This window comes from Callorhinus ursinus, unplaced genomic scaffold (assembly GCF_003265705.2).
Source record: "Callorhinus ursinus isolate GAN/ISIS: 27379988/994484 unplaced genomic scaffold, GSC_fseal_2.0 scaffold1, whole genome shotgun sequence".
NCBI lineage: Eukaryota > Metazoa > Chordata > Mammalia > Carnivora > Otariidae > Callorhinus > Callorhinus ursinus.
In genome coordinates, this window is record NW_027397063.1 from 120,919,537 (window position 1) to 120,946,115 (window position 26,579).

Below are 26,579 nucleotides of genomic sequence, written 5' to 3' on the forward strand. Positions count from 1 at the left end.
TCTAATAGTAGAGTTGCTGATAGACCTTAGGCGTTCCATAAATGTTTGTCAAATGAATCAAGGTCAGATTTGGTCAACTGCTGTTACTTCCCTGCATGCCACACCCTACCACCATCCTCCAATCACTTTTTAGTTCAGCAGAATCTTACTGCACCGAAGAGTCCTCAATACTTATCATCTATCTATCTTTTAGAGTTTTTCAGTTAGTGGTATAAATTTTTCTTCCTTCTGAAAGGATAATGACTTTACTGTTATTAAAATGATACATGCTGATTTTTAAATATTCAAATGCAGAAAAAAACAGAATAAAAATTTAAGTCATCCCCCCCCCAAAAAAATTGAAGTCATCCCAATAAAACTATTGTTAACATTTGGTAATCATGATTCCCAACATCTTCTTATGCATGTTTACAGATAGAGTTCTAAATAGTAGTACTTTTGATTAAGAAAGGATGATGGTATTTATGCTATTTTAAAATTAAAATATTACATTTAATTTTACTTGAATTTAATAGAAGAACAAAATAAATGGGGGCTGTATTGCCTGAATTTTCAAAGGCTTTATCATATTAATTATTATATGTACAAAGAGGACAACTCAGGTGGGTATGAAAATCTTGGACCCCTGGATTTCCTTCAGAACTCTACCTATTCTACTGCTCTCCCTTTTGGCCCTGATTGTTGTGAAGAAGGCTGAAGACAAACTGGGTTTCCTATCTTTTTTGCTTGGAAATTCTTGGAGATTCTTCCTTTACGTAATAAGTTTGGTAATTTCACTAGGATGTAGCTCAGTGTTAAAGTTTTTGTATCAATTTTTTTTCTGAGTCAGAATATGCCTTTTCTTACCTGCACATTTGAGCCTTTTTTACAAGAAATTCTCTTTTATTATACTTCTGAATATTTTCTACATTAGTCTGTTTAACTCAGTAATGCAAATTGTACAGTTGTTGGCTCTCCATTGTCCACCTCTATCATTGCTTTTGTGGTTTCTTGATTACTATATGCCCAGCTATATTTTCAGTCTTATTTATTCTAATTTTTTTGTTGCTCTTAACCTATCTTGCACGTTCATGACCCCCAAACACTACCAGCTTGCTTTTTTCACTTTCTATGACCTTGTCAGTTCTTTAGACTCTTTTTAGAGCAATCACATTGCCTTAGTTTTTTCGAGACTTTAGAGAACTATTTGCCAGAGTCGTTCTGTCTTTTCCTTGAATAATTCCTCTCCCAATAAGGGTTTATTTGCCCTTTGCTCATGGCATTTTCCTCTTCTTTTTATGCATAAGTCTTAATAATCATTTAATAATGAAGATTAATATTTCTGATTATTAATCACATTTGAAGAGGGCCACCTATTTACTGAATAACTGTATGTGGTGTAGCTGGACCTAGGTCAGTAGCTTTGATATAGATATGTTGTCTCAAACCCTTTCTCATCATGAAGTATTTCTTTTACCTCATGCTACCTCTCCCTTCAAATCTGGGCATTTAAGAGATTTATGGAACTTACATAAAGCCCCTTAAATCATAGTTTTGCAATAGTCACTGTTTCTTCAATCTTTGCAGCCTCCATGGACCAGACTGCTGGCTGTAGATATTAAAAATGAAATATTCTTTAGTTTCTCATGATTTCTGCCTCCTCTGCCACACTGTTTCTATGGATATATTCTCTGATCTTCTCAAAACCTGAAAGCTACTTTTAGAGAAATCTGATCCCTGCTTGAGGTCTGAGGTATATGTATAAGCTTTCCAAAGTCTCCCTTCATTAAGATCTAGATTTTAAAAGAACTGGCCAATATTTGCCATCACATGTGGCTTGAAGTTGTGGTCATTCTTTGTTAATCTCTTTTTAATTTCTTGTGTTGTTTTTGGTAAGTTGCACAAAAAGGAATAGTAAAAAAAACCACACTGACTTTGCCATCTTTAGCTGGAAGTCCCACTTTTACTCCTGAATGACACTGCTGAATCTATAATGCAAATGGGGACATATTTCTCAGGAGTTGTGCAGTTTAAATAATACATGGTGATGCTGTGTTAGCCTTTAGAGAGCCTATAGCCTCTATAAAACAATAAAAGTACATCTCCCATGCCAGGAAATCTTGAATGATATTCTTTAAGTTCAAAATATTTTCCCAGGGTATGTAAGCTGGCTACACCCTTTTAGAAAGTGAAATGAATAGCAAATGTATTGCTTTATCTTTAGGTGCATTAACACAGCAGCAGTAGTAAAGTGCTTTCCCAGCAACTAAATTCTGCACATTTTAAATGTAACTTCTGTTTTCATTTCCATTTTCTCTGCCTAGCAAAGAAGAGTTCCAAGCTACAAAAATATCTTCTTGATGAAGTAAAATAGCTGGTTCTATGAACTTCTGCTCAGAAAATACGATGCATAATAAGTGCAATATATCAAACTAGTTTTTATCTGTGCTCAATAAATAGCAGAAAGAACTGAGGAGGGAGGTGGAGGAAGTTGGAGAAAGTAGGTAACTAAGAATGGAAAGGAAATGCTGCAAAATGAAAAAAGACGGGTCTAATTTAGAACCTGATTCAAGCACTTAAGTGTATTTTATTAGAGTTATCTCTTCTTATTAGATAAAAATTTTCTTTTATAATTTCTGTGCTCTTCCAAGTAGTCAGGCACAGAACTGTTTTCGAAAAGTGCTTGTTGAAAAAATACAACAAAACAAAACAAAATAAATAAGAAAGACCCCAAAAGGTTGCATAAGCAAGTGACCCAATATCATTCTTAGTATTTCCACAGTATGGAGGTTCCTCAAAAAATTAAACATAGAGCTACCTTATGATCCAGCAATTCCACTTCCGGGTATATATATCCAAAGGAAATCAGAACACTAATAAAAAAGATATCCACACCCCTGTGTTCATTGCAGCATGACTTACATAATAGCCAAGACACGGAAGCAACCTAAGCATCCACTGATGGATGGATGGATAAGGAATATGTGATGTGATATATATATATATATATATAACAAAATGTATATATATATGTATATATAACAGAATATTATTCAGCCAAAAAAAAGGAGATCCTGTCATTTGTGACAACATGGATGGACCCCGAAGGTATTGTACTAAGTGAAATAAGTCAGAGAAAGACAAATACTATATGGTCTTGCTAATATGTAGAATTTCAAAAATACAAAAAAAACTCCCCAAAAACCAAAAAACAAAATAACTCCAAAAACTTGACTCCTAGACACAGAGAACTTTTGGTAGTTGCCAGAAGTAAGGAGTTGGCGGTGGGGGGGGGCACTGTGGATGAAATGGGTAAAATGGGTCAAAAGGTACAAACTTCCAGTCACAAAATAAATCATAGGGATGTAATGTACAGCATGGGGACATTGCTAATAATACCATTTCGTATATTTGAAAGTTGCTAAGAAAGTAGATCTTAAAAGTTTTCAGTACAAGGAAAAATTTGTAACTACACGTGGTGATGAGTGTTAATTAGATTTATTGTGGTGATTATTTCACAACCACATATACAAATCATGTTATACACCTGAAACTAATGTTATACATCAACTAAATCTCAATTAGTACTATACATATATGCTTTAAAATTGAGCACAAATAGAAACCAGTTTAGTATACTGTATTTATTATGCACTGTATTGTCTGAGAAGTTCACAGAATCAGCTATTATACTCCACACAAAGAAAATGTTTTTGTGTCTTGGAACACACACCTTCCTTGCAAGGCAGAGAATGTAGAAGTAAGAACAGAGGACTTATACCAGGACTGACTTTCCTAAGTAGTTATAAAATTGGCAGAGGAATGGAGTTTGGGACTTAAAATGACATCACTGGCAATGGCAGTTAGCATAGTGAGAAGGCCAAACTTTCACCACTCTTTCCCTAGTTGGCTGCTTTTTTGTTCTCTTTGCCCAGGCTTTTCTCCTGATTGGTAATTTTCCTTGCAACCAGCACCTTCCTGCCTCAGCTTTTCAGGGGCTTTCCACAAGCACTTCGCCAGCTGTGTTCTCAGAGCTATCCCAAGTGTCCCCACGGTCACGAGCCCCAGCAGAACCATCCCGCCCACTCCCCACAATCGGCCATTTTTATCACAATATAGGCTACCAGAGCAGTGGGTCTCCTTGTCTAGAAGGGCTCTTACTGTCTTTCTTCTGGAGCCTGGTGTTCCAGGGGGGCCTGGCCAGCCTCTTCTACCCTGTCAAGTGAAAAGACAGACAGGTGACAGTAATTACACAGCACTGACATATTTCCTCTTCAACATCTGCTTGTGCTGCAGGGAGGATGGATGGGTACACACCAGCTAGGGAGTTATCCTCCCTTTGGATGTGGATTACTTCTACTGTTTATAAACCATATGTCTATGCAGGAAATGAGAGACTACAGGACAAAATGCTAATGACATGGCTTCATCTGTTCATCACCACTGTCTAACTTGTCTTTGGGTATAAGTTATAGAGTATCTGAATCAAACTGTCTCCCACTGTGTTGCCACAGAGTGGATAAATGAAGCATGCCATGTGTCAGGTATGGCTACTACTGGTTTGGATTTCTACCTTTGGACTTCTTGTTCTGTTTGGCTAACCTGTGTAGATTCACACCTGCATGTGAATAAAATCCCACAATACTCATGCGTCTTCCCGAAACAGAAAATGAAGGAAATTTATGAATCTATAATGAGACATGTGAGACTTACATTTCCCACTTAGTAAAAATGGCAGGTAGCATTTACTGAAGGTTTACGATGCGGCAAGGTCAGTCACTGAATTCCCACCATAACCTTTAAAAGTAGGCTATTTATCCTATTTTGCAGATGAGAAAATTGAGGTTTACAGAAAGTGGCCCAAGGCCACAGAGCTGGTAAGGCACAGAGCATGAAACAGGACCTGGGCCTGTCCCCAAAGTAAAGTTCTTCCTACCACATCAGAGCTCTCCCCCAGGTGAAGTCACCAAGGGAACTTCCTCATCAAAAAGATCCAGAGAAACACATTTTCCAGATAATTACACTTTAAAAAAATTCCAAAAAACAAGGTAAGATGATCAAATTGTGGTTTGTGAGATTTCATGGGATTAATCCTAAGAGATTTGCCTTGAGCATGTAAGCTGTATAGATCTACCGGATCGTTTTCTTTTTATCATGTCTCCTTAGGGTATATGACTCCTGTATCCTGGGAAGGCCAACAATTTACTGGCTTGTTCTTTCCATCAGCTAGCCCTGCATTTTAAGATGGGAATTAGATGTTTGCATTCATAAATGAAGACCTCAAGGGCAGGGCTTGGTGAAGCAAGTCACCCCAAATTCAGAAGAACAAGGGAATGTTTTTTGAATCCTAGAGTAGCAGATAAAGAGGAGAAGATATTTTTGCTCCTAAAGATGTTTTTTCTGCAGCAAGTATGTCACATCATTACAAGTTTACTTTCAAATGCCCACATAATTACTTGTCTTCCACGTTCTCCTTTCAAGCCCTTAGGTCCTTCTATGGTATTGTCAAATCCAGGAACTCCCTAAAAAACACAAAATAAAGAGAAAAATTTTGAATCTCTCTCCTTAAAAATGTAACTGCATGTAACACATTTACTCACTCCCCCCTTTAGAAAATTGACAAAACTGGTCCAATCCATTTAAAAGCATAGACAGGTAGAAATTACAAATGGCTTACACATAATTTCTTTTCCTCCTGTGTTCTGCATTATCAGAAGAGAGTGGCGACCTAAGGTGAGTGTTGGGGGGATGTGGCAGGGTGGGGGGAGCAAGAGCTCACCATAGAAGGCATTGCCAAGAGAAGCAAGGGTGACATGGCTTGTGTTTATGACAATTCTCAACCTGGGTCTGGAGGTACCCCTTCTTACTACTGCCATCCTTTTTCTTAATATTTGCTCTCCTTTCTTGGGGCCTACACAGGTTTATACTTGAGGTTGTTAGATTTTTACTCTCCCCTACCTTTGGGTGAAGGGAGACGGTTTGTAAGGGGCTCCACCAAAAGAACACAAGTACACTGAGCAGCACTGAGGACTGTATCTGCCATCCATTCTCTCTTTCTCCTCTTGAACTTCTGGCAGCTTTCTAGCCCCATATGTTCACTGCTACTTTTCCAGTTTTCAGAAAATTCTGGCATCTTGAGTTTCCCCCAATATTCACACAAACATTCTAGCAGGAACTCATTGTGGGACATTATCCTTAGCAGGCCAAACAGAAAGCTTTCTATCTTGGATAGTTAGGACCACCGATAGAGCAGTATCCCCATGATGCTGGGACAATCAATTGAGCCAGTCAGTTCAGTCAACACTCCAATAAATTGAGAGGGGACAAGAATTATCCAGTCCTGCTGCATGCCAGCTGCTGGGCTGTTTGGCTGATAGCAGCCCAGATTACCTTCATCAATCAATAAGTAATTTGAGATCACCAACAGGGACATGTCATTGTTCCAAATACTGAGAAAGATTTTTAAACAAATAGTTTCTACACTTACAGTTTATAGGCTACCAGAGAGAAAAAGATGAGCTTAGAATTTACTTTATAACTGAGATTACCAGAATTTATGTGAAAACTTAGTTCTTTCCCCCCACATACCAAAGCCAAAGATTATTTTCTACAATTTCTGTTTTTAGTTTAAATATTTGTCTGTTAAGTTCTCCAAGCATGGTATACCTAAATCACAATATTAGAGATTGTATTTTGGCAAAAAAGGGAAAAGGAAGATAATGTAAAGTCCAAAATTTTATTCCACTGGATGTATAAATAACTTATTGAGGCCCAACTCCAAACTATTTCATTGAAGAGCTGGCATTTAAAAAGTCATACGCTAGCATATTCTACAGAATAGAATATCCTAGTTGTTTGGTCAGTCTGAAGATGATCTGTCCAGTCTTTCAGTTTTTTTCTATGCAACTGGACAAAAGAACATCATCTAACACAAATTTAAGATTCAGCATGGGCTTCTAATGATGATATGTTTTAGAATCATGAACCGTACTACACTCTGTAGCTCAAATGATCTGGTTCAGTTTTCTCCCCAGTATCACATGAGATTACATGAGATTTTTACAAATGGGAAATTCCAAATGGCCAAACTAGCTTTCACGTGATCGGAAGTTCTGTCTGAATAAGCACAGATTTTCAGGAATTTGTGCCATTTGTATGCATTCCTACGAATAATCTGATCATGTGTGGGTTCTATTTATTCAATCAATCTTGCTCTCCCAAATTTTTCCTGAAATAGTAACCCATAAAAACCACATGTAAAAAGACTCAGAGAATTGTCTTCGATTTGAGATGTATACTCCCAAGAGGGTGGGAAGAATTATCATGCATTAAAAAACTAAAATTAGTATCGTGACAAACAGCACATTACAGAAGTTCTAGTGGGTTGAATTTTCAGCCATCTCGAAGTCATAGAACCTTAAAAAAAAAACAAACCCGTCTTACATTATTCAGATTCTTCTGGAAGTGTTAAGTAATCATACAGACAATTTGGCAGACAACTGGGGGGATTCTGACCAAAGTACATGGCAATTTTATAGCAATATCCCAAGGAAATTTTTGGCCTTCATATATAGATGACTGACATGTCTTTGAACTATTATTTATTATTTTTATTTATGGATAGTTTTTTATTTCTAATTAGATACTTAGAAGTTGTTTCAAAACTCTCAGGTCATCAGACTATTATCAGAAAACATCACTTATTAAACAATGTAGTCTTCAAGAGCCAATTCTTCTGCTTTTAAAATAGTTATCTTCAATGTATACCTAAGATTTATATTTCTCAATATATTGCACTAAATTCTTTCTCAGATCAATCCAGTGTCTTTAATAACTCCTCCTCCAATATACAAAGTCCTGTGAGTTTCCCAGTTGCTCCACTTATCAGCACTTGTTATTGTCAGTTTTTTAAAAAAATTAGCCATTCTGATGTGTGTGTGTGTAGTACACTGCTGTGGTATTTTGCTGGTGGAACTGTAAATTAGTACAGAGTTTTTTGAAAACTGGTTTAAAAGGTTTAAGCTTAATGAGACTGAATGAACTATTGTTACCAACAACTATGTGGATGAATCTCACAAGCATAAACTTGAGCAAAAGAAGCCAGAAACAGAAGAGTGTATCCCATATGATTCTACTTACTTAAAGTTCAGGGATATTGGTAAAACTAATTTAAGGTTTTAGGACAGTGATTACCTTTGGGAGAGGCTGGTAGTGATTAAAGTAGACATGGGGGGCAGTTTCTGGGATGTCCTATTTCTTTACCTGGGTGGTGATTACACAGGCACATTTACATTCATCAAGCTGTGCATTTGTAACATGTGTACTTTTCTGATGTTACAGTTCAAAACTAAGTTCTAGAGATAATGGCCAGCACAGTGATTATAGATAACAATACTGTATCATATGCTTCAAAGTTGCTAAGAGACTAGATCTTATTTGTAATCATCACAAAAAAAGAAATGATAATTCTGTGACACGATACAGGAGTTAGCTAACCTTGTGGTCATAATCATATTGCAATATATAAATTTACCAAATAAATATCTTATAACAACTTAAGTTTACACCATGTTCTATGTCAATTATATCTCAGTAGAAAAGTTTAATAAACAAACCTAAATCCTAATTCATTAAGATTTTGGAGACTTACTTTTGTGTGGGTGGGGTGTGGAAGTCCTATAGTACTGATGTTTCACTGGACTTGGCATATCCCCTACGTTGGTGTGGGTCATGCCTATTTAGCCAGGTTATATCCAGGAAAGCAGGCACCTTTGTGTCATAGGTTTTGCCTGAAATGGTCCTAGCTGGCTTGGATTCAAGAAAATTAAGTTCATATTCTTTTTTTTTTTTTTAAAGATTTTATTTATTTGACAGAGACAGAGACAGCGAGAGCAGGAACACAAGCAGGGGGAGTGCGAGAGGGAGAAGCGGGCTTCCCCCCGAGGAGGGAACCTGATGTGGGACTCCATCCCAGGACCCTGGGATCATGACCTGAGCCGAAGGAAGATGCTTAACGACTGAGCCACCCAGGCGCCCAAGTTCATATTCTTAACTGACAAAGACCCTTGGAGAATGGAAGAAAAGAGATGGCTTTGTTTCTTCCACCCTATCCATATTTTGAGGTACTCAGAGGAAGAGAATGGAAGGGACTAGAATTCCTTCGTGGCTCTGAAGCACAATAACAATTCTGAATATGTATTCTCAAAAAAAAAAAAAAACAAATGCACCAATGATGGACAAGATCTTCTCACTGCCCATGCTCATTCCATAGATGAAGAGGATCTAGCACAAGGGAAATGCTTTTAAAATTCCACAACAGTTGTGCTTGTGATGATCTAAACTCAGGATTGCTATTGTAGTAACGTAAAGTGGGGCTCTCTTCTTATCAGAAGCTGAGGGGAACCAAGCCCTGTTTAGCTCACAGCCCACGCAGCGCCAGCACTTACAGGGTCTCCTCGCTGGCCCTTTGCACCTCGGTCACCAGAAACCCCTCGCTTTCCTGGGCTTCCCTAAAGATAATACAAATCAGAAGAAGGATAAGAAAAGAATTTTTAATAACATTAGCAAAAACAAAGAGCTTGTCTTCTCCCTCATTTGAATCATTAAAATTTTTCTACTAGAGTTATCATTTTTTAAGATTTTACTTATTTGACATAGAGAGAGAGAGACACCCAGAGAGAGAACACAAGCATGGGGAGTGGGAGAGGGAGAGGCAGGCTTCCTGCAGAGCAGGGAGCCCAACGTGCGGCTCGATCCCGGGACCCTGGGATCATGACCTGAGCCGAAGGCAGACGCTTAACCATCTGAGCCACCCAGGTGCCCCTAGAGTTATTTTTAAGCTGGGCAGACGGACAACCAAAAAATAGTTTCAGGCATCATGTAAATAATTTAAGAGTGATCTCAATTATTTACCACAGTGAGGAAGTCTGTGTTCCAGACACATTTGTTGTCTTAGTTTTTACAGCTACTTTATAAACCAGGTATTGTTTGTATATTTCTTTTAACGAAGCAGCTGAGATTCAGAGACGTTATCCGTTTTCTCCAAGGTGGTTGTATCAGCTAGAAACTGGGTTTCTGACTCAGCTGTTCACACCCCAAAGACAGACAAAGTGGATGATGGAAGTATGGCTGCTGTTGGTGTCTGTTCTAAATGGGAACGAGTGGCATACACTTGTAGTGTGCTACCCCACCCTACAGACTCTTGTTAACACCCTGCTGCCATTCTTAGTGTGGTAGCTGCTTTTCATTAATGGCCCTAATTCTTTACTTCTGTATCTATGCCCTTTGCCATGTGACTCTGTAATGCTTTCCAGCTGTAGTGGGACAAGACTCCCTAACTCCCGAGTTTGGCCATGACTTAATCTGGCCAACAGAAAGAGATGGAAGTGTTGCTATGAGAGCTCCAAGTCTAGGTCTTAAGAGACCTTGAGAGAACCTGTGTGTTTCTACTTGCTCCCTTGTGCATCTGCCATGGCCATGAAAAGGTGATGGAAAACAAAGCCAGACAATGCTTCCTGGTCCTAGGAGGAAGATAAGAGACATGTGGAATAAGGCTGCCAGCCAACCTACAGACACCTGAGCCAAGATCAGCCACGCTTAGCCTAGACCAGGGATCTGGGTTACAAACCTCAGACACATAGGAAATAAATGTTTATTGTTGCATGCAGTTGAGGTTTTGTGATTGTCACAAAGCAATTTTGTGGTGCTCACTGACTGATACATTTAGCGTAGCTGTTTTACTCTGTTAGTCACACCTCTAATTGCCAGGACATTTTTCATGTTGTCTCTTTATTGAATCTCTACCTGGGATCCTTCATCACCCTTTTCTCCTTTTTCTCCAGGAAGACCACTCTCACCCTAAAAAACAGAAGAATAAACTCAAATTTCCATTTTCTTGATGAGAAATAGTTCAGAAGGGCCTTTTTGGGACAAAGAGAAGGCTTTACCTGTTCTCCATTTAACCCGCCAATTCCACTTTCTCCAACTTCTCCCTGAAAAGACAGATGTGATCAGAATAGAGTGTATTACACATTCAGGTGGAAAGAAGTCAGACCCCAAACAAAAGTCTAGTTTTGTCTTTCCTATACAGCCTAGTCCTGAGTAATAACAAAGATTACTGAGTAATAGAAACTGTGAACAAATAATACACATGGCCTGCAATAAAAGACAAGAATAAGCAAAATCAAATGGCTGGCAATAAAGGAAGATCAAGAGAAACTTCATTTGTATGATCTACTGTTCAGTAGTTTCAAAAAATGAAAATATGTCTAGATAAGAGATGGGCAGATAAATGGATACCATTGGTACCATACCTCCTGTCCATTTAGTCCCCTGTTTCCCTGAAAATAGAAAGGAGAATAGTGGTTAGTGTGAGAAAGTGGAATTAATGTTGGGAAGACTTATCAATGCCTAATGCAACCCTTACCTTAGGACCTTTGGCGCCATAACATCCCTTAGTACCTTGCTCTCCCACTGGTCCACTGGTTCCTCTGTCTCCCTGAGAAAGAGAACATACCTAGATGAGCTTTTTCCATTGTACTCTGGATTCTTAGAAATTGTACAAGTTTTGTGTTGGAAAAAAATGTGTAACTGCTCATGGTTTACAATCCAGAATTCATGCTTATTAAACCGGAGAATGGAAGTAAATCAGAACTACTCTGATGAAGCCCTTTGCTTTGGATCCCACCTGGATACTGCCCTAGGTAGGGTGGTATCTAAATAAAACAGACATACAAACAAGTGGCAGCTAAAATGTATTCTCAAAATTTCAGCAGCTATTCCAGGAACAGATAATGAAGAATTGGTGAGGCACCAGAGAAGGATGCTCTAGGTATGATCTAACTAAAATCTAAGCATGATTTCTAATCCAAAATCCATATTCCTTCTCTTTCTTTAACCAAATTATCATTCCTACAATCCTTGTCTTGGTAACCCCACTAGTCTGTGCGGTCTTGTGATCTGGAAACAAAGAGATCATCCTCTGCTTCTCTCTCCCCAGGTCACAATTACTTACATTCATCCTCTTTAACATACCCCCGTATACTGCCCCCAAGTAAGATTAGGACTGCTTTGTCCTACACCTACTACTGCAAGGCTTCTACCTGTAACCCCTGCCTTATTAGCATCCATACATTGCCTGAGTGTGCTTTCTAAACCCATGCCCCCATCATTTTTACTCCTGTGCTTAATATCATCCAACGACTGCCCATCAACTGGAAGACACCAAATCTTCTGTAGGATATTCAAGATTCCCAATGACTCTGAGTCTTGCTTGTCACATAACCTCCTCACTGTGTCCTGGGTTCCACCCATGTTGGCTATGTGCCATTCTACACACACACACACACACACACGCAAATTCTCTGACTCAATCACATACCCTTGAACACATTGTTCTCTCTCTAGTAATATGTTCTCCCCCACAAACTTTGTCTGAAGAAATACCTATTTGTCCTTCAGATGTCTGCCCAAGCATTACCCCTTGTTTGCAGCCTTCCCCTCCCAAGCCTTAACTACTACCAAGGCTGTTAGGTATTTGCTCTGCTATGCTTTGCCACAATGCACCTCATTGTACTACTAGAAGACTCGTTGTGTTTAGCAGCTGGAAACATGGTTGTCTCATTTGCCTTTCCACTCGTCTGAAGTTACCTGAGATAGGAATCATATTTTTTCTTTTCCTTATTTTTTTATTTCTAGGGTCTAGACACTGTGCCTGAAACATGGTAGAATGCCTTAATATATATTTGTTAGATGAATACATGAGTGGAGAAGTTCATTTATTATGGTAAATGGTAAGATGCTCAATATATAATTGTTAAATGAATGCACAGATGGAAGGAAGAAAGGAAAAAGGATGGATGGATGGATGAATGGATGGGTGGATGGATGTGAGAAAGAGCGGAGGTCCTTGATAAATAATGTGGGGAGTTGGTTTACCTGTGCAAAATGGATCAGGAAGGGGGAAATGGCAGTGATTTGAGTCCCCTGGTGAAGAGAATAACTTTCGCATTAAGTTCATTGTGCAGCGTTGGTGAACAGCCAAAGAGGAGACAGTAGGTTAATAAACCATTATTGACCACCAGAAGCAAAGCCCGATGAGAATTAGAAAAGACCTCAGATTTTGTACATGAATTCTTAAACTCTGACTTTTCTTGTTTCCTTCTGAATTGACACAAACGATTTCCTATTTGCAGATATGTTCTCAGGAATAAATAGAGGTGAAATAAACCTTGACTTACAGTAATGCCTTCCTCTCCCAGATAGCCCTCACTGCCTTTAAAACCTGGGGATCCCTGGAAATAAGGAAACAAAGAATGCATTAGAACTCCACAGACCAAAAACCAAAGGTAATCAAGCAAAGATCTTTAACTATAGTTTTACTTTATGTAGAATTACAGGAGTTTGAAAAAAAAAATAATCCTCCCCCCACAACCTAGGGAAATACAACCTAGGCTGTATTTATACACATAAAAATAAATGTAGTTTTGAAACAACTATCCAGATAACTCAAGGGTGTGTGCATGTGTGGATCATAATGCTGTTCATAACTCTCTCTGGGGTTATATATAGTGCTGGAATATTTTTTCTCAGACAAACCTTCAAGTGAACACAGCTATATTTGCCCTTAACAGACCAGAATTATCCTCTTTTCATTAAAAAAAATCTTTTAGGATTTATGCTACACATAGAAAAATAGACCACACACATTTCTTTTCATTCTTTCTGAGCCTGGCTTTTTTTTTTTTTCTTTTAAATCTACCATTCTCCTTACATAAAGTTGAAGCATTCAGGAAATAGTCTGAAAATTTTCTTCAGAGACACAAACATGTTGATTTGGGAGTTATGGTGCTATCTACAAATTATTCACAAATTGAACACACATGTAAATAAGCAGTATTGAAATTATTAAACACATCCACAGTATGTTTATGCATATTTTAGCATTTCCTAAAGCCCCAAGTCATATTTTTTTATGAGTACATATATTTTTTTTTGGTTAGGAAATACATAAATCTATTTTTGGCTACTGTTTTATGATTGGCATTTTTGTGCATACATCTGTGAGATTTTTGGTCTGGCTAAAGCTGACTGAAACATTGCCACATCTTCTGTGAGGACAGGGTGAGCTGACCTAATTTGCTTTTCAGCAGACTTACCCAAAACATACCCTACTTCATTTAAATGACTCTGCAGTCATTAAAAATGGAAATTGAAAGGACACTGATATTCAGGAGGTTTTCATTATTCAACACAGAGATCACCGTTGATTTCTGGGCGTCGTTGTCATCCCTGCTGGAACACTAGATAATCAAGGATCTTGGCAGTTGTCCCTCCTGACACTTGTATTGAAAGTTTTTTAGAAGACTCCAATTTAGAATGCCAAGGGAAAGCCAAGCCTATCTAGTTGTCATGGAGAATAAGTGGTTACCTCAGAGGCTCTATCTAGAAGCTAAAATCATCCTTTATTTCCACCTAACCCCATGTCTGAAAGACATACTACATTCAAATAAGGTGAGCCATAAATCTTAACTAAAATCACCTTTTTCCCTGGTGGTCCAGGATCCCCCATTATGCCATCCCCTCCAATGCACTTGCAGAATAAACAGCAGCACGTCCTTTCAGCAACATTAACCTTGGGGAAGAGTAAGAAATACATGACATTGGGTGGCACTGCTTCCCAAATCACACATACACGCTCAACGGTGTCATTCAGACTTCTTCCACAGTTTCAGAAACCTGTTCCCCATTAAAGTAACCATGCTTCAGAGAGAGTGCATGAGACATTCTTTAGCTGCTATCCTTCCTTCTGTGGTCTGCATTCTCTACCCTATGAGGACTTCAGAATCAACTCAAAGAGGGTCCTTTCATTTTTTTAATTTAAATTGTAGGTAGTTAACATACAGTACAATATTGGCTTCTGGAGTAGAATTCAGTGATTCATCACTCACATACAACACCCAGTGCTCATCATAACAAGTGCCCTCCTTAATCCCATCACCCATCTAGCCCATCCCCCACCTCCTATCAACCCTCTGTCTGTTCTCTGTTAAGAGTCTCTTATGGCTTGTTTCCGCAAAGAGGTTTTTGTATCCTCAAAATGCTATTAGCTTAGCCATGGCCAACTCAGTGCATACTAATTTATTAATGTGATCTCCTGATCCCACCCCATCCCAGCATTGGCCATGGTGTTGCTGATTACCTTATACAATTCTGCCCCCAATATTTTGTTCAATAAAATGAATGCTGTTTTCTCCTTTCCCTATTTTGTGAAATTTTTGCACGCTAAAGGATTTAGACAGTGCCCGATGTCATAGTGCTTAGAATGGAGTCCAATGGTAAACACTTCCAGGAAAGTTTTTGTGACAGGATTTCAAAAACACCAACTACACACTCCACATTTCCAAAACCCTTGCTGTAGATGATGGGGGAATGGGGAGAAGATTCCCCTTTATACCCTGGCTGAAAAACCATATTATATATTGAAAAATATCAGTGAATTTTATCCTGAACCTAGTCATCCTTTGAAAAAATTGACATATTCCACTGCATTTGTACAATTAACCCACAAGATTTATTTTTAGGAAAATTTGCAGTAAACACCGTGCTTGGCCTTGGTGGGGTAGAATTAATCTTTATGTTGAAAAGTTTCCCATCAAAAATCTAGTGTGATGAAAAATGAAAATATTTTGTCATAATAGTCATTTAGCAATTGTGCGTCTATGTCTATTATATAATGTTCCTTTTCAGCCATTAGAAAAAAATTTTCCACTAAAAATATCAGAAAAACCAATAAAACTTGAAATGTGTGAAATCAAATAACAAACTGGATTCTTTGATTTTATATTAGATAATACCAATTTTCTTCGGATCACTAAAACCCTACAGCATTAGATCTTTTATAATTAATGTTAAAATTGAACTGTTTCTAAAATTAAGTTTTTCTTTGACAATCTAGCATTGATGTGATACTGAAACACTGACAGGCTTGTTTTGAGGAATAACTTCCTCCCTCTATGAATTACCAATACGAATTTCAAAGACGGGGGAAAAAATAGTAGGGAAAAAAAGACCTTTTGTAAAAGAGACAGTCTTCCCATGTAGAAAAAGCAATTCCAACAAAACTTCCATATTCTTGAAGTAATTATTTTCACATAATTACTACACTTAACAAATGGTGTTTAAACATCTATTTATATACAAATCCTACAGGTGAAAAATACCAGGAGCTAGTGTGTTATTGGAAAGTGTCTTAATGTGCTGATTACAGAATTCATAAATCATAAGCAAATGAGAGATTATTAGCCAGTTATTAAGGTGAAAGTGGTGCCACATAATCTGGTAATCCTTCACCACTCTAGTTTGAATCCTTGTACATTTCTGAAAGAAATAGGACTAGGCTGCACTTATGTAGACGTTAGGTTCTAAAAAGAGTTCACAAGGCGAACATTGCAGTCAAGACATTTACAAAGCTTTTGATCGCACATACAGTACGACATAGAAGGAGGTCCGTTATCATGTTGCTCTGTTCTTCCTCCAACATCAGGGCAGGTTGCTCTTCCTTTGGTTGAACTCCAAGTGCAATCGGCTCTCCCTTGCAAGCCATGTTGCAGGGAAAATACACATCTTAAACACGAGAGTTATACTCACTGCGGTGAGCTGTGACACTTAGGATCCACAAGGGGTGTGGAAACCAGCTGGCTGAGGGAGAAGTAGATTCACCCTGTCACCTCAGATTCCCTCCAGCGCTTACATTCAGTGAGTGTAATTCAGGCAGGATTGTAGGTGCTATAAATTTCTTCCCTTTTTTGCCAAGCATATTAGTTAAACATGCTTTGATGTATCTCTACCATATTACATTTTTTTTCCAAAACATCCTCTTATTTAGGCTGTTTACTAATTCAGAAAAGCCTTTTTTTCATACCCAAGTGAACAAAATTAGTTCAAATTCGTAAGCATAAGTACTAAATCTATATACAAAACAAATAGAAAATTTAAACTCATCAGCCTTTTCTAAGTAACTTACCAGTTGCTTTGACAGTCGGCTCCCAAGGTCCCTCATTCCAATAGTGAGCTGGGTCCTGTACTCAAACCCTTTCCCGAATTCAATGTAGAGGAGATCAGCCAGGTCACTTGAATCTGTGGCTCCATCCAGAGCAACAGTTATGAGGGCATTCAGGCCTATCCAACACAGTTTACAATTCTCTGGGTAAGGTGGTTTTGGCTATTTTAATCTTTTTGCATATGTATCTAAACTGTTATTCTAGAAAAACACTTGCAAGAGGAACACTCATTTTATTGTCTACTTCCCCCAACCGTGCAATGTATAACTGACAAGTGACAAGATTATCATCAGAGAACAAAAGGAATTACATTTTTCAAAGCTAATTAAATTGGAGGCAGGGGATATTACAACAGAACTTCCAATTCCTGGATGATTTGAAGTGAGATATAATGATTTAAAAAGGGTCCATACAGTATACTAAGATACAGAAGAACTGATATATCAAGAAAGCAAATGTTCTAAATTTTTGCCATTCAAAGGGGCATCCTTGGGCAGCAGCACTTACATCACCTGGGAACTTCTCAGAAATACAGAATCAGAATCACCACATGATTTATGTGCACATTAAAGTTTGAGAAGCACAGATATAATGACCTCTTAAGGATTCAAGAATCCAGTTGGAATTATAGTAGGAGACTGTAAGACCATAAGAGACCTCTTGTCAGGCAGTTAGAAACAAATGACATATAATCATCCAGAGCTGTAGCTCATAAACTTTAGAATTTTATAGACCATTATAGACCAGAATATTTCAAAGAAAACTGTAAGGGACTAACAGAGGGTTTTGACTTACTTAGCCAAGTATTAATTGATACAAACATGAAATGATAAAGTACTGATTGATATAAACATGAAATGACACCAGTAATAATCCTGGCAATCCTTATGGTGGAGGTAACCATAGTAACAACTGTGCTCTCATTTATTAATAGTTACTATGTGCCTGGAAGTCAGTTAAGTGCTTTCCATGCATTAGCTTACTTGTAAGCTACAAATCCAACTGTATGAATATGTAGAATTATAGCCGTATTTTACAGATAAGCAAACTGAGGCTTGGAAAGGTTATTTGGCTTGAGTGGTATTTTTAGTTTTTCACCTGGACAACCTGATTCCAAAGCCTACAATCAAAAGACATTTTAATAACAAAAGTATACTAAGGACATAATCAGAGTAAACAGCAGTCCTAAAATTGAATAAACTTAGCTTTATTGGCATAAGTTTCCTCATTTCGTTATGGATGAGTGAAGACATCTTTAGATGGGACTTGGAAGCCAACGGACTAGAATAAGGAAATGTTCACAGACCCGAGAATTAAGAATGTTTTCTAAGTGTATGTATGATTCTGAATGAATGATTTTGGGTGAGAGGAAGAAGAGAATGAGGAGGGCGCCTGGGTGGCTCAGTTGGTTAAGCGACTGCCTTCGGCTCAGGTCATGATCCTGGAGTCCCGGGATCGAGTCCCACATCGGGCTCCCGGCTCAGTGGGGAGCCTGCTTCTCCCTCTGACCCTCTCCCTCTCATGCTGTTTCTCTCTCTCTCTCTCAAATAAATAAATAAAATCTTTAAAAAAAAAAAGAAGAGAATGAGGAGAATAAAGTTTCAGGGACATATTGGGGAGGCTCAAGTTCTAGGAGAGGAAAACAGAGAGGTTGGCTGAAGCGGAATAAATGAAGAAACACCAAAGAATAGGGTGACCAACTTGTCCTGATTTACCAGGACTTCCCTCATTTTAGTGTTGATATCTCTGGCTTGTCTCAAATAAACAAGGTGTTAGTCACTCTTCTAGGAATGAGAATGACAAGGAGACAAGGGACTGCGGAGTGGGCTGGGATAGACAGTGAGGAATGCTGAGCTCATCAAAAGAATTTACTGATCAAGAGAAGGCAGGCTAATAGATCTATTTATAAGGGGGGAAATCTCACATCTGATTTTTCTTGTAAGCTCCGAGATGTGTGAAAATGTAAGAATTATGAGAACCATGGGATTGTTGATCTGCCGCAAATAATGCATATAACTATTATTTGTAACTGCTTTCCTCAGGATGGGGGACTCTGATCCTGCTCCTTTCAGACTCATCCAATAATAAGTCAAAAGATCTTAAATACAATTCCCAAAAATAAATTAAGGAAGAAAATATTTCAAAAATTGAAAGAATGTAAGAATCACTATTTAAAGAAACGAAATGAATTCAAACCCCAATTCATGTGGATTAGTTAGAAAGCCACATCCACCACTGAGTATCCTTTTCTCCAGGTCTCCTCTTGTCTCATGATGAGTGCACAGTTTATACATATAGATACCTGGCTCCAAATTCGGGGGGCTCTCCTAGGCTAATGGATCATAGGGCCAAGCATCAACTGAAATCATGTATGTTTAAACATGGGAAGCCAGAGCTAGAGGTACTCCTTGTCCATATTGAGAGCCATTTAACACTTTTCAAAAAACATTATGGCCATCATCCCTTTATCTCTCCCATTCAGAGATTCTGAATTTTTGAGGATATTAAAAATCTAGCTTCTGAAGTTGAAACTCATTTAATAGTTTTTCTTTGGGAGTTGGGAAAAAGAAGATTGGTCTTAGAAATCTGGGTGTTCTGAGGGAAACTTCCTGAAGAAAACTCTTACGTTGTCTGCAAAAGATACATCTTTTTCACCACAAAAGCTGAAATTATAAAAAAAAAATCACACCCCAAACCCTACCCACCAAATTAAGCACTCTAGGGTCTTATTCTTAGTCTTCATTAATATCTCCATTGTAGATCATAAAGAAAGTCCAGGACTTGAAAGAGTAAAAAGAAAGCAGCTTTAGCAAATAAAGGGCAAAATAAAAAGTCGTACTTTACAGCTATAAATACAACTAATTTTGCAATTTGTTTAAGATTGAGGAGAGAGAACAAACAGAAAGGACTGATCCCCCTAGCTTCTAGTAGCTAACCTGGGAGCAGCCTAAGCAACTGTCTTAGGCCAGGTTCTCTAGAAGCAGAGGCTGAGAAAGGGATTTGGATGCATACAATTTATTGAGGAAGCACTCTTTGAAGAAGGGGTTATAAAAGCAAGATAGGGCAGGGGAAGGAGCTGAGCAAGATAGTGTTTCAGCTGAAGACTGATCCCATGGGGAACTCTGGAACATAAATTATGCCACAGAACTGGGGCCATTTTGAGGTAAGGTCCAATTCCGTGTACTCTACCCGCTGCCTAGGGGTGGGGTAGGGAGTAACCTTCCAGGTGACATGGCTTCCACTGGTCAACAGCAATTCTTCAGAGAAAGGAGAACCTGTGAGTTTCTGGCAGCCAACAGTCACAGTAGCTGGAGGATGGGGAAAACTGCTTAGAAAGGGGGCACCGATAGCATCCACTTACAGGAAAAGTATTTCTATTCTTAGTCAAACCAGAACACATGGGTTCATTTTTCTTCCACTGATCCATATTTTGTAAGAACTGACAGTAAGTCAGACTGGGCATTTGTTCCTAAAGCAAAAACCCCAGAGCCAATGCTTTAAAAACTCCTAAGCACCATGGTTGGTCCATCTGTGGTCTGAAGGAAAGAACTAATTAGAAAACTCCAAAATATGAGTAGACTTGTCCAACAATGCTTGAGATTGGAATGAAACTCTAACAGTGTCAAAAGAAAATAATCCAATTCTTCTATTCCTTGGTCAAGGAGAAATACACTGTTCACTTCTGCAGACCCTAAAGAAGTAGCAATATTAGATGATGTGGGCCAAGGGATACAGGAATATTCTCCAGGAAAGCTTAGGAAGACATACAGTGTTATAAGAGAAAGGGTAGGACTTTATATTCAGTGCTGTTTCACATACATAGTGTAAGAAGAAAAAAAGATGCCAGAATGTTCTGAGAGCTCATTTGCTCTCCCAAGAGCATATTGGTGGACAAATTCAGGGTTATTTGAGTGCTTAAAAACTTAAGAGTCAGAATTGAGTTCTGAGGTTATAAACTCAGTAAACACTCCTTTCCCACTCTTCCCCATGCTCAATACCTTCATTTCTAAGTTCATCAGATTTTTGTTCAAGCTTTTCAATGTCATCATCCAATCCATCTGAAAATAAGAGAACCACCTAGGAAAGTATTCAAAAAGAAAATTGAGTAAAAAGGATGTCATCGCAACCATAGACCAGCAGATGTAGTAAAACCAGCTTACCTTTCCTCGAGTAGCTGATTTATTCTGAAATGCATCCCATAGAGAACTCAAGAGGTTTGCATTGAGAAGAGATGGTCCTTTAACTGTTACATCCTTCAAGCTGTTCAGTATATTTTCGCTATAGATCTCAAACTTGGGTGAATATTTTTTCATGGCATTGGTCACTTGAAAAGCCACACTAACTTGAGTCTCTGTGCCCACCTCACAGCTTACCCCATTGAGGGAGCTGATGGTACGTAAGATGTCTTGAAGGTAGGTTTCTATCCAAGACTGACCTTCAAGCAAAGTCTGCCCATTTTCATGAGTTGAGATGTCAAATCCCACCACAACGTCCACAAAACAATCTAGGGTTCAAGGGAAAATAATATCTTATTAGACCAACAGATACCTTTATTTGGCTTGTTTGCCATATCTGAATCAAGGTATTTGAAATTCTTATTTTGATTCCATTTATAAAGTTGGAAAACAAGGAAGAACATGACTGAATAAAGGAAGAAGCTTAGAATCACTCTTTTATAACCGGTAAAAGTGTAAGTATAGAATATTTTTTTAAGCTGGTATAAAATCTAGATGATTTTGTAACAAAGTTCTGAAAGACTTTATTGGGGCCACTGAAAAAGCCACACAAAATCATTTAAGTATCTAAAGTTGTATGTGGAAGTGTTAATAGTCTGAAAGAGGAAATTCATACCATGCTACTTACCAATTGAGGTCACTTGACAAATATTAAATTATAACTATAAGGGAGGTATAAAAATATTTGAATAGTCATTTAGAAAAAAATAAATCACAAGGGACTTGTCTAAAGGAATGACTGTGAAGATTTATCTCTCTAAAAACAATCTCTGATTCTTCTTTTTGTCTTCTAACATCCACTCAGAAAAGAAAAAGGAAAAAAGAAAAACTCCAAGAGATCCTTTGGCATCTTGCTTAGTTTATGTCAAAGATGGCATTGCCTTCAGAGCTCAGGCACTCAGGAAGCTGAAGCCATTGCCATTTGGAGATTCAATAAATACCTAGAGAGGTTTCCCATTTAGAGTGCTTTGCTTTTATCCTTATTAGGGCCAGGCACATGTTAAGCATTGGAGAAACTAGAAGGGGCTTGATAATTTAAGCTGAGCCTCCTAAAGGGGAGATAATCAGAGGAGGATAAAATGATAATTCATATGCACTCTTCTTTCCAGAACTTTTAGGTTGGCTAAAAACTTCAAATTTTCCAGCAAATTCAGTTGGATACAAATTCAGCAAAGCTGAATTTAACTAGCTTGGTTGGCTAAAAAAAAAAAAAAAAAAGGCAGGGGGAGGTGGGAGGAAGAATATGTATTTTTACTTTGCTTTGTTCAGATAAGCAGTTTTTCAGATAGCTGTTGTGTGGACAAATGCCCACCTATACTACCTCCAGACACACTGGTCAGCTGTACATTTGCAAGTCTTTGAAATCAAAATGTCACTTTCTAATTTTAAAATAAGGGCCAGAAGCTTGATTCATTTTTTTCCCCACTCCCTTGTACCCTGATTCCCGTTTAATGAGAAAAGAGTTGGGTGAGGGAAAATAAATCCTTATCTGATAATCAATTTTCACCATGACATTTCAGGTAAATCAATGTTATCAAAACATCTGAAAGGTGGGTTTTCTTTAGTTTTTCTTTATTTCTTATTTTGCCATAGGAACTTTCTTAGAAAAATCTCTTCTCTGATATTTGGAAAGGGAGATGAGGAGAAAGAAACTGGTCAGAAGGAAGCATCAGAATATGTCCTTTCCAAAATTCCTCTTGAATCAATATCCTATCATTTCAATCTTGAGACTGTTGAAAAACGAACATTGGCAGATATGGCAAAATGTCATTGAGTGATCCTGGGAATGGTCCCCTCTAAAAATTTAGTGTTTTAATTTTTTGTATAGATTAGTAAATAAGTTCCTTGTGTTTATTTAATTCAAATTGACAAATTATTCCATAATAATGTGATCAAAGGAATAACTGTGAGGCACAAATCCAGAGTTGGCAGCCACATGTCTAAATACAATAGACTAGGCCATATTAATCAAGTGGGCTCTCTTGGAAGGAAGGGTCTTACCAACTCTACAGAGACATCTGCCCTCAAATCAGGAGCCCTCACAGCTAACAAGAGGCAAGGATGGTTTTGGAAGTGAGCTAGGGAGAAGGCTAACACTGGATTTCCAAGAGAAATAATGAAGGATTAACCTAGGATAGCAGGAGGGGGAATTGAAAAATGGCGATAAATGTAGGGCAACTTGAGAAGGGAGTCCACAGCACTGCTGCGGAGGGTGATAACAAGGAGAAGCAAAACTAGTGTTTTGAGTGTTTGACTTGTCCTCACAAACCACAGTGTGGAAGTCTGGATGGGGGGAGGTCTTTAAGTGGGAAGACTCCATGTTTAATTTTAGTCATGGACTGGCCAAGACGCTGCTACTGCTAGATAACTTTTGGCAAGTCTCTTAACCTTTCTGGGCATTAATTTTCCTGTTTATAAAAATGAGATTATATAGTCCAAAATAAAAATAAAAATAACAGAGCAGAGTGGATTGGACTAAACAGGTGGTTTGACAGTTCCCTGCCAGACTTAAAAGTGGATTTTAATTATCTGACTTACAAAGTCCATAATTAGAGTTGATGATGGCAGATTCTTAGTATTAAGAAATACTGTCAAGAAGGTAGGATATATCAGTAAGATTAGAAAAAATTTCTTAAATACTTTAAAGGGGAAAGTTGGGCTATTGGCAGTTATTGGTTGGGATAAGAGAGAAATTTGGGGCTTTTGAAAGAAGGGGTATCTTAGATGAAAAAAGAATGATCTAGAAAATAGGTAGTGTAAGAGACCCAATTTATGTATTTCCCAGATTTGCTACCTCCTCCCTACCCAATCCAGGACTTGGACATTTACCCACTGGATAGCCTCAGCTGCCACCATCATCTGGTCTCCCAAAAGTGTGCAGGGAATGGAAACCAGGCTTTGTCATGGCCTCCATCATCCTCAGGGCAGGAGGGTCAGGATGACTCTGGTTCCCATGTCCAAACCAACTGAATTCAAGGGAACTCTGGCTCCTTCTACCACTTCCAGTCACAGATATAATTCACTGTGGGTCCCATGTCTGGTTTCCCCAAAGCACAGATAACACAACCCAGTAGGGTAGGAGAATTAACTCTCCATGAGGGTAAACTCTGATCGATGAGAGGCAGTAGCTGGGAGGAAACTGGCAGACAGATCCTCTTCTTTATTCTCACTGATGGACCCATCTATGTGTTGGTTCCACACACTTCCTTGGTGATATTCTACATGAATGATGCACCAATTTTGCTTTCTTAAGAACCTGTAGCAAGCTTAGTAATATACCATCTTGTATTTATTTTTTTCTCCTTTCCTGTATCACTTCCCTTACACTCACTCTTGCTTCCCTGTGATTGCACTCTCAAAGTATTAGCATCTAAAGTATTAGCATATAAACTTTGCTTTGAGGTCCGTTTTCTAAAGAACCCAATTAAGACAGAAACCTAAGAGATCCTTGTCAAGGAAAGTTGGCAATGACCATCTATTTTTGTCCTTACATTTCTCACATTCCTTGAATCAAATCCTGAATAAAATCCTCCCCCAGACTAGCTTCTCACTTAACTCTCCTTTTTGATATATCTATCCATGATGATGCAAATGATAAGAGATAAGAAAAGATATTGATTCTTTTGCTACCTAATCATGGCTCAATGAAAAAGGTAGCATTTCTATATCCTGAACACTGCCTGATAATCTCTAGGTGATCAGAATAGCCAGGTTCAAAGGAAAATCAGGAAAATAAACATGAATGAAGGTAAGAAAACAGACTTTGGAGTTTAGTTGCTTAAGAGAATTTGTTGTCTGCTAAGACATTCAATTCGAATATAGCTCTGAACTGTTGCAAAAAATATTAACGTTCCTAAACCAAGGAATTCTTGGTAAGTTGTCCTTCTGTGAACTAACCCCATGACTCCATGTATTTGTATATTTATAAGATCATTACAAGATACTTCTCCAAAGTTATACCTATTTTAATAAGAAGCAAAGCTGGATGCTTAGGCTCTAAGTCTGATTTGCTTTGAGTCATACCAAACTGTTGTTGAATTTCCTGGACTCGGGGTGGGGGTTGTAGTTTAAGAAGAACTGGTATTCTCTAGTATATCTGCACATGCCTTTGGAGCTTTCTCACTGTTCATTCCAGCCTCTTCAGTCCTCAGCCCGCAGCTCGGCTACAAAGGTCTCACATTCTTGTTTGCTGCAGTAATGACTTCAAGTTTATCTTAATATAGAGTACTTTTATTTATTTATTTTTACATTCATGACTATTTCCTTTAAAGATAACTTACTACGTGGGAGTGCATACTCCTGGTTTTCACTTTCCACATGGTTTTCTTTCACTCTCTCTAGAAGAGAGCTATTTCATTTGAAATAGGAAATTAATGTGGAAGTTTTGGCTGAGGTCACCAGACATTCCAAAGTATGAGGATATCATGAAGCAGGATTTACGAAGACGGTAGTCCCTAATCAATGACGGGACTCTTAACCTTTAGCTGTACACCAGGTCTTATAAAGGGTTTGAGCTTAGAGTTTAGAAGAGCATTTTGGGGGAGAGAACTGTTGATGTGTTGGGAGGTGTCTCACTACCTGCACACAAACACACACATAGAAGGAAAGGAGGTAATTTCCTCTAAGTCAGGTAAGAGGAGGTCTAAGAGAGAACTCAGAGATGAGACAAGCCTAGAAATTCTAAAGAATGAACCACAAGAATGACACACTGCTCTCTCTGCAAAGGAGAGGTGACCACATTGAAGGCCTGTAACTTCTAGTATTTACTGGGGCAACTGATATGTAATTGTTTCCCATGGAGTTGATATGTCCACATGTAAGAAGGAGCTGTTGTGGACTCCTTTGATCTCCTATCTAAGGCGGCTAACTGGAGGACCAAAGAGATGGCAGCAGAATAAAGCTGAAGGCATCACCAGATGCCCAGAGGCTGAGGAAGGCATAAGGGAATATCTGGAATTGAGACATGTTTACCTTTCTCAAAGGAACTATGGTTGAGAGATCCCCTGCCAAATATGGAGGGCAGGAGGGAAAGTCTTTGGAAGACCCATGAATGGATCCAGATTTAGATATGGGCTATTGTCACAGAAAACCAATTCTTGCCAAGCATCATCAAGTAGGAAATTTTCTGTACTTCTTTAGCTCTTCTCCCTTCCCCAACCTATTCTGGAACCATGGCTAGCAGCAAGAGGGCAGGGCCTAGGAGAAGGGGGTAGAAGTGAAAGGTGGGCAACAATGGGTAAAATGCCAACCACGTGTGACCTCCTCTGTCATGGCCGGTGAGCAGCCTGTGGGAGGCTGGGAAAGT

At 38.5% G+C, this 26,579-nt stretch overlaps 1 protein-coding gene across 1 annotated transcript in view; it reads right to left on the bottom strand.

Annotated features, from left to right (window-relative positions):
• COL6A6 (collagen type VI alpha 6 chain) overlaps window positions 1–26,579 on the bottom strand; it is a 105,664-nt gene that overhangs the window by 64,619 nt on the left and 14,466 nt on the right. The window contains exons 8-19 of the mRNA XM_025867218.2: window positions 21,200–21,543; window positions 21,038–21,116; window positions 17,003–17,157; window positions 14,519–14,611; window positions 13,218–13,271; window positions 11,405–11,476; window positions 11,292–11,318; window positions 10,926–10,970; window positions 10,783–10,836; window positions 9,426–9,488; window positions 5,436–5,501; window positions 4,141–4,194 (exon numbers count right to left, since the gene is read on the bottom strand). Coding sequence (XP_025723003.2) covers window positions 4,141–4,194; window positions 5,436–5,501; window positions 9,426–9,488; window positions 10,783–10,836; window positions 10,926–10,970; window positions 11,292–11,318; window positions 11,405–11,476; window positions 13,218–13,271; window positions 14,519–14,611; window positions 17,003–17,157; window positions 21,038–21,116; window positions 21,200–21,543 — 1,106 coding nt within the window. The remainder of the gene's footprint in view (window positions 1–4,140; window positions 4,195–5,435; window positions 5,502–9,425; window positions 9,489–10,782; window positions 10,837–10,925; window positions 10,971–11,291; window positions 11,319–11,404; window positions 11,477–13,217; window positions 13,272–14,518; window positions 14,612–17,002; window positions 17,158–21,037; window positions 21,117–21,199; window positions 21,544–26,579) is intronic.